The sequence below is a fragment of the Rana temporaria genome, chromosome 5 (assembly GCF_905171775.1).
Source record: "Rana temporaria chromosome 5, aRanTem1.1, whole genome shotgun sequence".
Taxonomy (NCBI): domain Eukaryota; kingdom Metazoa; phylum Chordata; class Amphibia; order Anura; family Ranidae; genus Rana; species Rana temporaria.
The window spans coordinates 363,372,051-363,385,139 of NC_053493.1; the positions used below are offsets into that span (position 1 = coordinate 363,372,051).

At 41.0% G+C, this 13,089-nt stretch overlaps 1 protein-coding gene across 1 annotated transcript in view; it reads left to right on the top strand.

The window, feature by feature from the left end:
- The window catches only part of LAPTM4B (lysosomal protein transmembrane 4 beta), a 163,058-nt gene that overhangs the window by 122,485 nt on the left and 27,484 nt on the right, over positions 1 to 13,089 (top strand). The window contains exon 5 of the mRNA XM_040354753.1: positions 8,684 to 8,782. Within this exon, the coding sequence (XP_040210687.1) occupies positions 8,684 to 8,782 (99 nt within the window). The remainder of the gene's footprint in view (positions 1 to 8,683; positions 8,783 to 13,089) is intronic.

Here is a 13,089-nt window from a genome sequence, read left to right on the forward strand (position 1 = left end):
TACATGTTCTACTGCACATCATGTATGGCTCATCTATAAGCCGACTAAACGCCATCATTCCGTGTGAAGAGGTATCTCCAAGTGCAGGGCAAGTAGGCCCCGCCCACAGGTTGGTATTATCCAACTGCTTGGTCAGAACTAGTATTCTTTTTAAACCAGAAATAATACATGGGCACATCATTTTCTTCACCATAATGATTTTCAATCAATTGCAATGTTTCTTCTCTTTCTGTTGTAGACATGTAGTTCTCTGGTTTCCAAGTTCTTTGAGCTTGTGGGTTTCAGCTTGGCCCATCAACTTTAATTTGTGGGAATTATTTTTGAGAAATACCTTCTACATTAAATCACTAGCATTGCTTCAGCTATTATGTGGCCTTCTTGGTAACACGTCGTCTGTGGTATGGGTAGGAATTAATTTAGCAGTATCGTAGAGTTCTGAACTGTTTGTCATATGGACTTCTATTATTTAATGTTGTATACGTAAAGACAGTTTTTTTTTTGTTTTGTTTTTGTAGTTTTGGATAAAGTGGAGAGGGATTGGTGCACTTATCATATTTTTATTGCTGTCTGTGCCCCTGTTAGGGAGATTCACCCTCTCTATTTGTACTATTTAGTGTTTTCTTAAAGAGCGAAAGTAATAGAAATAACCAGATTTTGAGCTGTCACCAGAACAGGAAAAGAGGGAAAAACTTCCAATGGGGACTATACTGTAGGTCTGCTGACCCTGGTGATTTCTTTATTTTGGAGGGATTTTCTATTGTGGCTATAGGACAGGGAGTGAAGGGACATGTCCCCGAAAATATGTAAAAAAAAAACCTGACAAGGTTTTAAGACTCTCTTGACTATTGATTTTGCATGTTGTACAACCATAGTGAGGCCATGCTTTTTATATCTAAAGAATTTATTTTTTTTGTTTTTTTAATCACATTTATAGAATGTGTGGGTTATCATTTAGTGCCACCATTTTCAGGCATTAAAAGAACTTAAGGAGTATGAATAGTCAACTTTTTTTGTTGTCATGAGTCCTCACTGAGTGGGGAAGTCTTAAAATGGGGACACGTGTTCTAGTGTCTAAGAATGGAATTCTCCCCACTTTGTAGAGATTTCCTCTCACTTCCTCTTGTGTCTCTGGGGCAGGAAGTTAAGAGAAATTTTACCAGAGGGACACACATAGAAATAAAAAAAAAAAGAACCAATGTTTTAATCCTTTCCTACTTTATACCAAAAAAATAAAAACATTTTGGCTATACATACACAAAAACTTTTGTACTGAGAAAAATACAAAGCCTACAGTTACTGATCTCATTCTAAAAAAAACTAGTTGCCTGGCTGTCTCTGGATTCAGTACTTTCTGTGTCACTGACCTGGAACAAGCATGCAGATTAAAGTCAGAATTCCTGATCAGCAGTCTTTTGCCAGGTCAGTCCTTAAGCTGGCAATAGACCACAAGTACCGGCCGAGGCTTTTCATGCAAGCCATGTTTGCAGGAAAGAAAATCTCACCATCTATGGCCGGCACTAGAAAGCACTGAAGAGTTTGGATCAGGGGGTCACAAATGTACCTTCTGTATTTATTTATTTTTATTTCAGCTTCCCTTGCAGGTCTGCCCTGACCTCTAGTCAAACCTTTCATTGTATTGTTAATTAAAGAAAAAAATGCGAAGCTTTAATATCACTTAATTGAACAAGTTGTAGCCGATTAACTACTATGCATAGCTGCAATAGATTTTGCACACTCCAGATTTTAGTAAATCAAACCCTAATTGTTATCAAACTGTTATAGGTAAAGATCCGCTTTAATATTTTAGATCTTCACAGGCAATCAATGGCTGGAGCTGTTGGCTCATTTCATGTGTTTTTCTGTTTCTCATTACCACCTGTTAAGATATAACCCAATGTCAACGGAGCTCAGTAGCTTAAACACAGTGTTTTTAATTTTCTGATTAATTTATATCAGATCTATAGGTAAGCTGGATATGCTTATAAACAATGCATTCTCTGTGTATGTGTACTGTTTATAAGCAGTAAGCAGATGTTTAGCCAATTAGCAGATTCTACTATCTGATATTCAGATAACCGCTTGAGAGGCAAGCAACAAGTCTGTATAAAAATATAATTGCCATATGTAGCATGTAAATTGTAAAAGATTTATTTCTGCTAAACCTTATAATAACTCAAAATATCTATTTACTGTTTTCCTTTTAAAGTAATTTTTTCATGATCAAATATCAGAAAGTTGACGAAAAGCCAGCAGCCATGCAGTCATGTAGCAAGAAAAATAATAAATCGAGATAATAAGCAGTTTTGTGTTTTCCTGTTGTCAGTTATATTGTTATAATTTCTGTACTTGGCATGTTTTTTGCCATTTAAGCAATTGTAGACTTTAATTGCTGAATGATATCATAGAGCATGTCTGTTCGAAAACTGAGATGTGTATGAAACATTTCATTCAGTCTCTGTTTGGCTTGGTTTGCCTTGACCGTAGGCCAGTGGGATGACATCATTTCCTGTGGGAGTGCGGTACACAATCAAATCACTCCCACGTTGTAGTTATCACAACACTGTATTCTGCACTGGGATTTTCATTACAAATTAAAGCAGTATTAAACCCAAGAGAAAACATTTATTATATTACAGCTTGCCAATTCATAGATGTGATGGCCACATTCATTTTCTGATTTGGCTTTCTTTTCTTTTCTTAACAGCCAGTAGTCTGTTGCTTTTCAAAAGAACAAGCTCTCCAGCAGAACGTATCAGTTACAGAGATGAAACAAACCATTTAACACTAGCAGGGATTCTTGCAAAGATCAGTCTTTATTTATTTTTGTAAAATCTTTATCCCAGAAGGAAAAAAACTGTTTGCTGTAACTGTGTATAAATTATTAGCTGGAGTTTGGCTACCATTTGTTAGTGTATTTAAAGTGGTTCTAAAGCACTCAATATTTTTTACCTTAGTGCATTAATCTAAATGCCGGAAATAATCCCCCCCCCCCCCCCTCATGCTCTCACTACTGTCTCCCTCCTCATTGGGCAGATTGATAGTAGCTGCAGCCATTGGCTCCTGCTGCTATCAAACAAATGCTGTGACGGGGGGGAGTCATCCGCTCTGTGAACCGCCTAGTCTGCTTCTATTGTAAAGAAATATGTCTTCTGTGTTCCACATATTGTCTGTCACAGTCTCTTTGGCATCCATTACAATAAGGACACTTGCTGAAGAGGAGGGGCCTGGAGTGACGGTGGCGGACCCCAGAAAAGAAGACTCGACGCTGCTCTGTGCAAAACCATTACACAGAGCAGATAAGTATAATGTTTGTTAATTTGTTATTTTAGCTTAAGAAAAAACAAAGGTTTAATATCACTTTAAATTTGCTAGTCCATCTAACACTCCCCCCCCCCCCCCCACCCGACTGACAATGCTGCTGTCCAAAGGTGCTCCAATGTGCTCCTTCATCCAGAATGGAGGTGTGTTAATGCCTAGATCACAGGTGAAAATAGAGGGGAAAAGCCTAAAACCAAGAAAACCATTTCAGCGACAACATCTACTGATTGCTAAGCTGCAAAATATTACATTTTGGTTTTGTTTTTTAATACCATTTTTAACAAAGTCCATTTCTAGAAAAAGTGTTTTGTAGCACATGGACATTGTACCTATCTGCTGAGATACTAAAACAGCCATGTGTCATTTGCACTATTGGATTAGGCAGTGCTTTTTTTCAGCTGGAACTAGTGGAACTCAGTTCCACCACCTCTGAATCAGGCTCTTTGGGCCAGATCCTCAAAAGGGATACGCCGGCGTATCTACTGATACGCCGTCGTATCCCTGTTTCTATCTTTGGAACTGATCTACAGAATCAGTTTCCAAGAGATAGACAGAAGATCCGGCATGTGTAAGTGACTTACACTACCGGATTTTAGGATGCAGTACCGCATCCGGCGCTGGGGGCATTTCGCGTCGAAATGCCGCTTCGGGTATGCAAATTAGCACTTACGGAGATCCACGAAGCTTTTACGCTTAGTTTTTTCTCCGTAAGTATTAAGTTGCATGTGTAAAATTAGGGCTGCTTTTACAAAGTGTAAACTGTTTACACCTTGTAAAAGTAGACCCTTCTGTCCAGCGACGCGTTTTTTTTTTTGTTTTCAATTTTTTTTTTTTTGCCGTATCTTTTTTTTTTTTTCGACGCAACTTTATTGACCCTACGCGACCCACAAAGCTCGGCGTAACGTAATTTCGCGCTATGCACGTCCGGAAAATGACGTCACGAGCATGCGCAGTACGGCCGGCGCGGGAGCGCGCCTAATTTAAATGGGAATCGCCCCCATTTGAAGAGGAACGCCTTGCGCCGGCGGAATTTAAGTTACACAGCCGAAAATTTCTAGGTAAGTGCTTTGTGGATCGGGCACTTAGGTAGAAATTTTAAGGCAGTGTAACTTAAATGGGAAATTTTACGTTACGCCGGCTCTTTGTGGATCTGGCCCTTTCCTCCCTGCTCAGCACTATCACTTGTAAAAACAGAAGTCCAGGCAATAAAAGTATAAAAAAGTATAAAAATAAGATCAGCAGTGCAGCAAATCAACTAACATTTTCAGAAAGAGGTCGGCAATGGGCAACCTCAGATTTCTTTTATTAATGGTTTACTTTTAGGAACCCCAAGAGCAATAAGGTATTCGGTAGCAGTTAATAACTCTTATATCTTATTGGTGGAAGCACCCATTTTGGGGGCTTTGGCCTATCATTAGAACTCATTTACATTTTCAAAAACTTCTTTGCTCAGATCAAAATTTTCTATTGTCACTATTCTAGTTTTGAATATGGAAGAGGCTCTTTGATCCTGGCAAGAAAACTCCAGAATCAGCCTAGAGCTGTTCAGCCAGGAAAATGGCTACTTCTGGTTTTACACCGGAGAGTCCCCCAACCCAAAGATAGCAGGAGATGGCAGCACAGGCACCCAAGGACCAGCCTGCTGGCACAATCATCTCCATTCTTCCTGAACTGCCAGATGTTCCTGGATGTTTGAGGGTCTCCCTCAGATCAGATAATTTAAGTGTAACTAAAGCCCAAAATGTTGGTTTCGTTGGAAAAGATAAAAATCCATCAGGTTTTTTTTTCCAGCCATCTCTTTACTCTTTACTTCACGTAGACATATATAGTGGGGGAACTCTACTCTTGGTTTCACCACAACGTGTCCTCATTGGAAGACTTTTCATCTATTTTTGTTCTGTTGTGAGCTCAAAATTCTGGATTATCCTCTACTTTCATACCTGGTGACAATGGACAAATAGAGAGAGTGAATCTCCCCATTAAGGACTAGTGTTGCTCACGAATATTCGCATTGCGAATATTCGACTCGAATATAGCATATTCGAGAAATCGCGCTATATTTCGAATTTCGCGGTGAATATTCGCAATTCCGAATATTCGCATTTTTTCAATTTGATTTTTAAAACAGATCACATCCTATCGACGTCTAAAAGCATTGCTGGTATGATTAGAGACCCTGGGCCGAGTAGCTAAGCTGAGGCGATCCTTTTATGTTGCCAAATTGAAAAAAAAAAAATTGCGATTTTTCGCTATTGCGAATGCGAAAATGATTGCGAATTTTCGATAACTGTGGTAGGAGAACTCTGATTGTCTCTGATGCAAAAGGGGGGGGCTTTGTGTATGTGTATGTTATGAATATTTGTATGTTTGATATTATTATTTTTTGTAAGAAGGAAAAAATTGCGCATACCTTAAAAAAGGGGAGAATACAGCAGCAACTCAAAAATGTTATACAACATAAATTAATACAAGACAGAAAATGGAGTCGCTCTACAAGAATAAAAAATATGTCTAGTGACAAGACATGTGGGCAAATTATAAAATAAGCAAGCGCAAATAACTTGTGAAATACACAGTGAAACAAATATATAAAGAAATATAGTCCCAATAATAGAAAAATAATCTTTCATAAAAATGTCTTTGATATGTGAAGTGAAAAAAAGTCCAAAGCATGCAGCATGAACGTGTTCAATCTTCAAGGTGTTTGATTGACAAATGGCTGTGACAGATGGATAGAGTAAAGAATCACCACCAATGCAAAACACTTTTTATTTTCTATTGTAAAATATCAAGAATATTCTGAGCCAATCAGAGTGCTCCTTCCGCATTTGCCGAATATTCGCAATTATTTTGTATTGTAAAATATCAAGAATATTCTGAGCCAATCAGAGTGCTCCTTCTGCATTTGCCGAATATTCGCAATTATTTTGTATTGTAAAATATCAAGAATATTCTGAGCCAATCAGAGTGCTCCTTCCGCATTTGCCGAATATTCGCAATTATTTTGTATTGTAAAATATCACGAATATTCTGAGCCAATCAGAGTGCTCCTACAGCATTTCTCGAAATTGCGCAATAAATATCGCATTCGCATGTTAATGGTAATGGTAAAATCTTGACAGGGTTGCTAACCATCAGTGGCGTAGCGTGGGGGGGGGCAGGGGGGAAGTTGCCCTGGGAGCAAAAATTTAGAGGGGCCCAGCGGCAGGTTACCTGCAGCTCTTCTCCGCTGTGCTGTCTAGGAGACTGTGAGCTCTTCCGCTTCACTATTAGAAAAAAGTTGCAGTATAGTCCCGGCTTAGGCTCCAGCAGTGACACTGACACAGCAGTGAGTAAATGTACACTGAAGACCACACTGAGGACCATCCATGATGATCCCAGGGATTGTGACCGTGCAGAGACTGGGGGGAAGGAGAAGTTCAGGTCAGGATAGGAATCAGGTAGGTCAGTGTAGTGATCAGTATGGGAATCAGGTAGGTCAGTGTAGTGGTCAGTATAGGAATCAGGTAGGTCAGTGTGGTCAGTGTGGTGACCAGTATAGTAATCAGATACGTCAGTTTAGTGGTCAGTGTAGGAATCAGGTAGGTTAGTATAGTGATCAGGTAGGTCAGTGTAGGAGTCAGGTTGGTCAGTACTATTGTACTAGTGGAAGGGACTCAGAGAGTACTAATAAATCCGTGGGTTAGGGGGCGCAAATCTCTTGCCCTGCCCCGGGCGCTGACAGCCCATACTACGCCACTGCTAACCATTACCTACTCTGATAAAAACTTTAAAAAAAAGTTTCTTCCCTAGACGCACGAAGTTTAGAAAGTCAGAGCAACTAATCAGATAATGTTCCTCATGTTGCTTAATTAAAGGGTCACTAAAGGAATTTTTTATAGCTAAATAGCTTCCTTTACCTTACTGCAGTACTGGTTTCATGTCCTCATTGTTCGTTTTTGCTCTAATCCTTCTCTGTTCTGAACACTTCCTGGTTGTCTGTTTCCTGATGAAAAAAGTCATGGGAGCTTTCTCTCTGTGGTCACTAATCAAGGAGGTGTGATTACTGTGTGTCTAAAACTCCTCAACACCAATCAGTTTCGTTTTACAAACCATCACTGCCCTGTATTGGCTCCGAGTCTTAAATCACAGAGCAGGAAAGAGCATGCAAAAACTAAACTGAAACTGTAGGTACATTATATGATTGATTTTTTGTCTATTTTTAATAATTTTTAAAAGGAATCAGTTACCTATATAGGGCCAGATTCTCGTCCAGCGGCGTATCTCTGCGGCGGCGTAACGTATCCGATTTACGTTACGCCGTCACAACTTAGACGGGCAAGTGCTGTATTCTCAAAGCACTTGCTCCGTAAGTTGCGGCGACGTAGTGTAAATCGGCCGGCGTAAGCCCGCCTAATTCAAATTTGGATTAAGGGGGCGTGTTTTATGTAAATATACTGTGACCCGACGTGATTGATGTTTTTCCCGAACGGCGCATGCGCCGTCCGTGGAATTTCCCAGTGTGCATTGCTCCAAAGTACGCCACAAGGACGTCATTGGTTTTGACGTGAACGTAAATGACGTCCAGCCCCATTCACGGACGACTTACGCAAACGACGTAACTTTTTCAAATTTTGACGCAGGAAAGACGGCCATACTTAACATTGGTACGCCGCTGTTATGCCTCATATAGCAGGGGCAACATTACACCGGGAAAAGCCTAACGTAAACGGCGTATATTTTCTGTGTCGGCCGCACGTACGTTCGGGAATTTGCATATCTAGCTAACTTACATATTTCGACGCGTAAATCAGCTTACACGCCCCTAACGGCCAGCGTAAAAATGCAGTTAGGCTCCGACGGCGTAAGAGACTTACGCCAGTCGGATGTAATAGAAATCTATGCGTAACTGATTCTAAGAATCAGGCGCATAGATACGACATCTCGGATTCTGACTTACGACGGCGTACATGGCGCTACACCGTCGTAAGTCCTCTGAGAATCCGGGCCTATGTCTCTATACCCTGTAAACAGTAATTTCATAAAAAAAAAAAAATCCTTTACAACTCCTTTAAGTCCAGGGGTGTTACAACATTTCTTTGAGATCCACATATCTCCAAGCTGTCCCAATGTGCTCTGAAAGCTTTTTTTTTCTCATAAGAGTAGAAAGAATAATACGAATAAGAGATTAAATCTGTCATGTCACCTAATTGTGTTTGTTTTCCTGACATAACGCCAGGCAGTAATAGCCCTTCACAGCGTTACATATGCCCAGAGTGGGATCACAGCTGGAGACTCTTTCCATCCAGCAGAAATGACACCAGTAATTTATTATCCTGTGTTTTCTAATAGAATCCATTATAACAACAATCTATCTCTCTTGCAGCCGTCCAGTTTCCCATACAAGGAAGAGATTCTGTCCGTGAATCCCACATGTCTTGTTGTGATCATTCTATTCTTCATCAGTATCATCCTGGCTTTTAAGGTAAGTGCTGTGATGGCCGGGCTTTGTCTTCTAGATGAGAAAATAAGGTTCTTATAATGGTGGAGGTATTTTTTCTAATTTTATCGAGACAAGACCATCTTTCAGTATAAAGAACATCTATAATGTAAAATTCTGTTCTTTAATAAAAGGGTGAAATGCTGTAGGAAAGTTAAAGGAATAAATTAAAAGTGATTTTTCTGTGTATACCTCCTGCCATTGCAGGAAGTTTTGTATATTTCTTTTTCTTTTTTTCAATATTTAATACATATGTTCATGGTAAGAAAAAAGGGGAGCTACCTGGCCTTCAGAAGAAAGATCAAAACCCATCTCTTCTGAGGGCGAAAGTTTACTTAGGGAATGGATAGTAAGCGCCCAGAGGTAATTCAGTTCGCATGTGTTGCGCTATACAAGTTTCTCACTCACTCACATCACTCCCGCGCATGTGTGTGGGAGCCGTCAGTCACGGCATGACCCCTCTAGAAACAGCACAACGAGCCCTTTCTAGAGTGCGCATGCTCCGAATACACCGGTGCATACACGTTAAACATCGCCGTTTGGGCGATTTCTAAATATCTCCTGAACCGTGTAGGTTTACAAGATATTTCCAGCACCCACAGGTAAGCCTTGATCTAGGCTTACCTGTAGGGGCAAGTGGTCTGTAAGGGTTTACAACCACTTTAAACTGCTCATACATACGTTAGTCAATTTTTTTCATTCAGCCAGGAAGTTAAATGAAAAAACTGACCCCATTACTCCATCCACACATTTGCTGTGGATGGTGGAGACCTCCCGGCTGTGTCTTTGTATCTTGACAGAGAAGAGACTTCCCTGCAGTCAGAATACACTGATCAGTGCTACAGTCAATAGTCTACAGCGCTGAAAAGGGTGGTTGAACAGAAGTTGATTGGTAGATCGACTTCTGTTCAACCACAGTGGCCATACATGGATGGAAATTTGGCTGGTCCCTGCTGAATCGGCCTAATTTTGGTCCATGTTTGGTAAGTTTTTGATGAGGGACACACCTTATTTTTCCTACTGATTGCAGCGATCATAAGTGATTCTCAGGCTGCTAGTAAGCAAACAAGTAGGTCTTTGTATTCAGGAACCCTGGTATGCTTTGAAAATTCAGTACCATCAGTGTGTAGGCAGATGTAGTCTATTGTCTCCATTGTAGGTGGAACTCAACTGAAGCAGTATCAAAGAGGGAGAGGAAGTCAAGAAGAATATGGTTTCTCTACGGTTTCAAGGGTCACTGGGGAAGCTATCCAGTTGGTAGCTGCCACCCCATGTCACTCTAATGGCCATCTTGGGTAAGGCAGAGTCTGTTTAAGACCCTAGTTCCCAGGCTTGGTTAGCTTTAACATGTTGGTAGTGTAGGGACAGTGAACAGCAGTAGGGAGAGGTTCGAGAGGAGCGGGGAAAGGATAGGGACATAGGCACCACCCTTCCTGGAAGTCTTCCCATTTGGGCAAGGACCAGCCAGTCCACATTCTTCCCTCATGACAGATGCTGTCGGCACACTCGAGACCTGCTCTGCAGCACATTGCTGTTATATCCTGTGAGGCCCCGTACACACGACCGAGTTTCTCGGCAGAATTCAGGCAGAAACTCGATCGGAGCTGAATTCTGCCGAGAAACCCGGCCGTGTGTACACTTTCGGCCGAGGAAGCCGACGAGTTCCCTATTTCCTCGTTGTTCAATGAGGAAAGTTGGCTCGCCGAGATCCTCGGCGGCTTCACACAGAACTCGACGAGCAAAACGATGAGTTTTGCCCGTCGAGTTCCTCGGAACGTGTGTACGGGGCCTGAGTGTTTCTGGTCAGGTGTCTCCCCAACTGGCTTGCTGTGAATTGGACCCCATTTTACATAATTATTTTGGTACCAATATTTAAGAAATTATATCCATTTGTAAACTTACAGAAAAATATGCTGCAATAAAGACGGCACAACAACAAAAAATTCACATTTGAAACTTACAAGGATGTCAGAAGGTTGCTTCCACTGCCATAATCTATGGTTCCTTCCTCCTGTAGTGACACAGAGGGCAGCGGAAGGAACAACAGAGCACAGAAGAGTAGAACCAGACCTCTGACACACCTGGAAGTGTCGCGGATGTGAAAAGGCCATTGTTTTCCAGAGGGAGTGAAAATCAATGGAAGGGGTGGGAGGACGTGTGAGTGTAAACCCAGTTCTATTGCAGGGTGCACTTTTTTTTACATAGTTTAACCTAATAGTTGCTTTAATGTTGAGGCCCCAAGTATCAGCTGAATATGATTGTCTTCTGGGGACCCCAATAAATTATTGTGGGGCATTATTTTGAATCCATACCCATAGACTGAAAAGCAATGGCAGCATGGTCATTCCCATGATAATGTTGCAATAGCTAGAGTGAGTAAGACATGTTCAGTTATTTCTACAATCGCTATTCCCAAATACGCTAAATTTGAATGTTTTTATGATGATTTTATAGGAAAGCTTGGAAGCAGCCCTGAAGTTATACATCTGTTCAGGAAACTTAAACACTTGAATAAACATAGTCATGGCAGAGTTCTCGGCTTGGCTTTGTCACTATGGGACTCTTACACTCATCTCACTGCATTATTGCTCTAATAGTTATTATATCATGTATCTTTGGGAAAGCAATTCCCATGATAATTCTGCAATTCAAAGAAAGGTTCAGAGTGTACACGAAGTAATAAAATCTATGCAGTGAAATCACAATGCATTGTTTTCCCATTTTCTACAGGGTCATCTTTATTCAACTCCGAGTGTACATTCCTGATGCTTTTATAGCTAAATAGATTTGCATTAAAGTGGTTCTAAAGTCAAGATATTATTTACTTTACTGCATTCAATGCATTAAGGTAAAAAATGTCCCAGTCGTTGTGCTGCTCATCACAGAACACAGAGGGGCAGATCCACAAAGAGAGTCGGCGTACTTTCAAATTTCCTGTGTTGTATCTTTGGTTTGAATCCTCAAACCAAGATACGACGGCATCTGGGTTAGATCCGACAGGCGTACGGCTTCGTACGCCTTCGGATCTTAGATGCAATACTTCGGGGGCCGCTAGGTGGAGTTCCCGTCGTTTTCCGCGTCGAGTATGCAAATTAGCCATTTCCGACGATCCACGAACGTACGAGCGGCCGTCGCATTCTTTTACGTCGTCTCTAGTCGGCTTTTTCCGGCGTATAGTTAAAGCTGCTGTTTTGTGGCGTATAGTTACACCTGCCATGTTAAGTATGGCCGTCGTTCCCGCATTTAATTTGAATTTTTTTGTTTTGTTTGCGTAAGTCGTCCGTGAATCGCGGGATGGATGTAATTTTATACGTAAGTCAGAACAATGACGTCCTTGCGACGTCATTTCGCGCAATGCACGGCGGGAAATTTAGGGACGACGCATGCGCAGTTAGTTCGGCGTGGGGACGCGCTTCATTTAAATGAAACACGCCCCCCTACTCGCCGATTTGAATTAGGCGCTGTTACGCCGCAAGAGATACACTACGCCGCCGTAACTTACGGCGCAAATTCTTCCAGGATTCAAACCAAAAAAAGTAAGTTACGGTGGCGTAGCGTATCTCAGATACGTTGCACCGGGGCAGATCTTTGTGGATCTGCCCCAGAGGCTGCAGCAGGAACTAGCAGTCTATAGATGCACACAGCCCAGCTTGGGAGCCTGCCCACTTGTGTGGCCCCATATCAGCAGACTTACTATAGGGGGCACTCACAGAAGAGGAGGAGCAGAGAGTACAGGCCCAATGCTCTGTGCAATACCATTGCGCAGAGCAGATAAGTATAACTTATTTTTTATTTTAGGAAAACAAAATTGCATTTATAGCCACTTTAAAAGATACATTTCAATGGCATTTTAATGTCATTCTTATTGTAGAGAATGTTCTGGCGCAAACACTCACAGAGGAGAGGGGAGAAATAAAGACGATAGCGTTGCTGGTTAGATGACAAAATAATTATTGATCATGAATGAGCAATATATGCACATACGTTAAATTCATAAAGGTCTGTTTTAGAGAGAATATTTACAGCAGGTCTATCAAAAAAAAATATAAAAAAAAACTATATAAAGCACTAATTTAAAGGGACTCTATAGTGGTTCCATTCTCTGTATTTTTTTTTTTTTACTTATTATAAATAAAATTAGTAAATTTAGCATTTTAAAGGCATTGTACACATTTAAAGGTTTTCATTGTTTTAACTAGCTATTTATGTAACTATAGTCACCCTGTCGTTTGGTTTGTTTGCCTTATCTTGTAATTGGATCACATATTGTGGCCGCAGTTTGTAGTGTCATG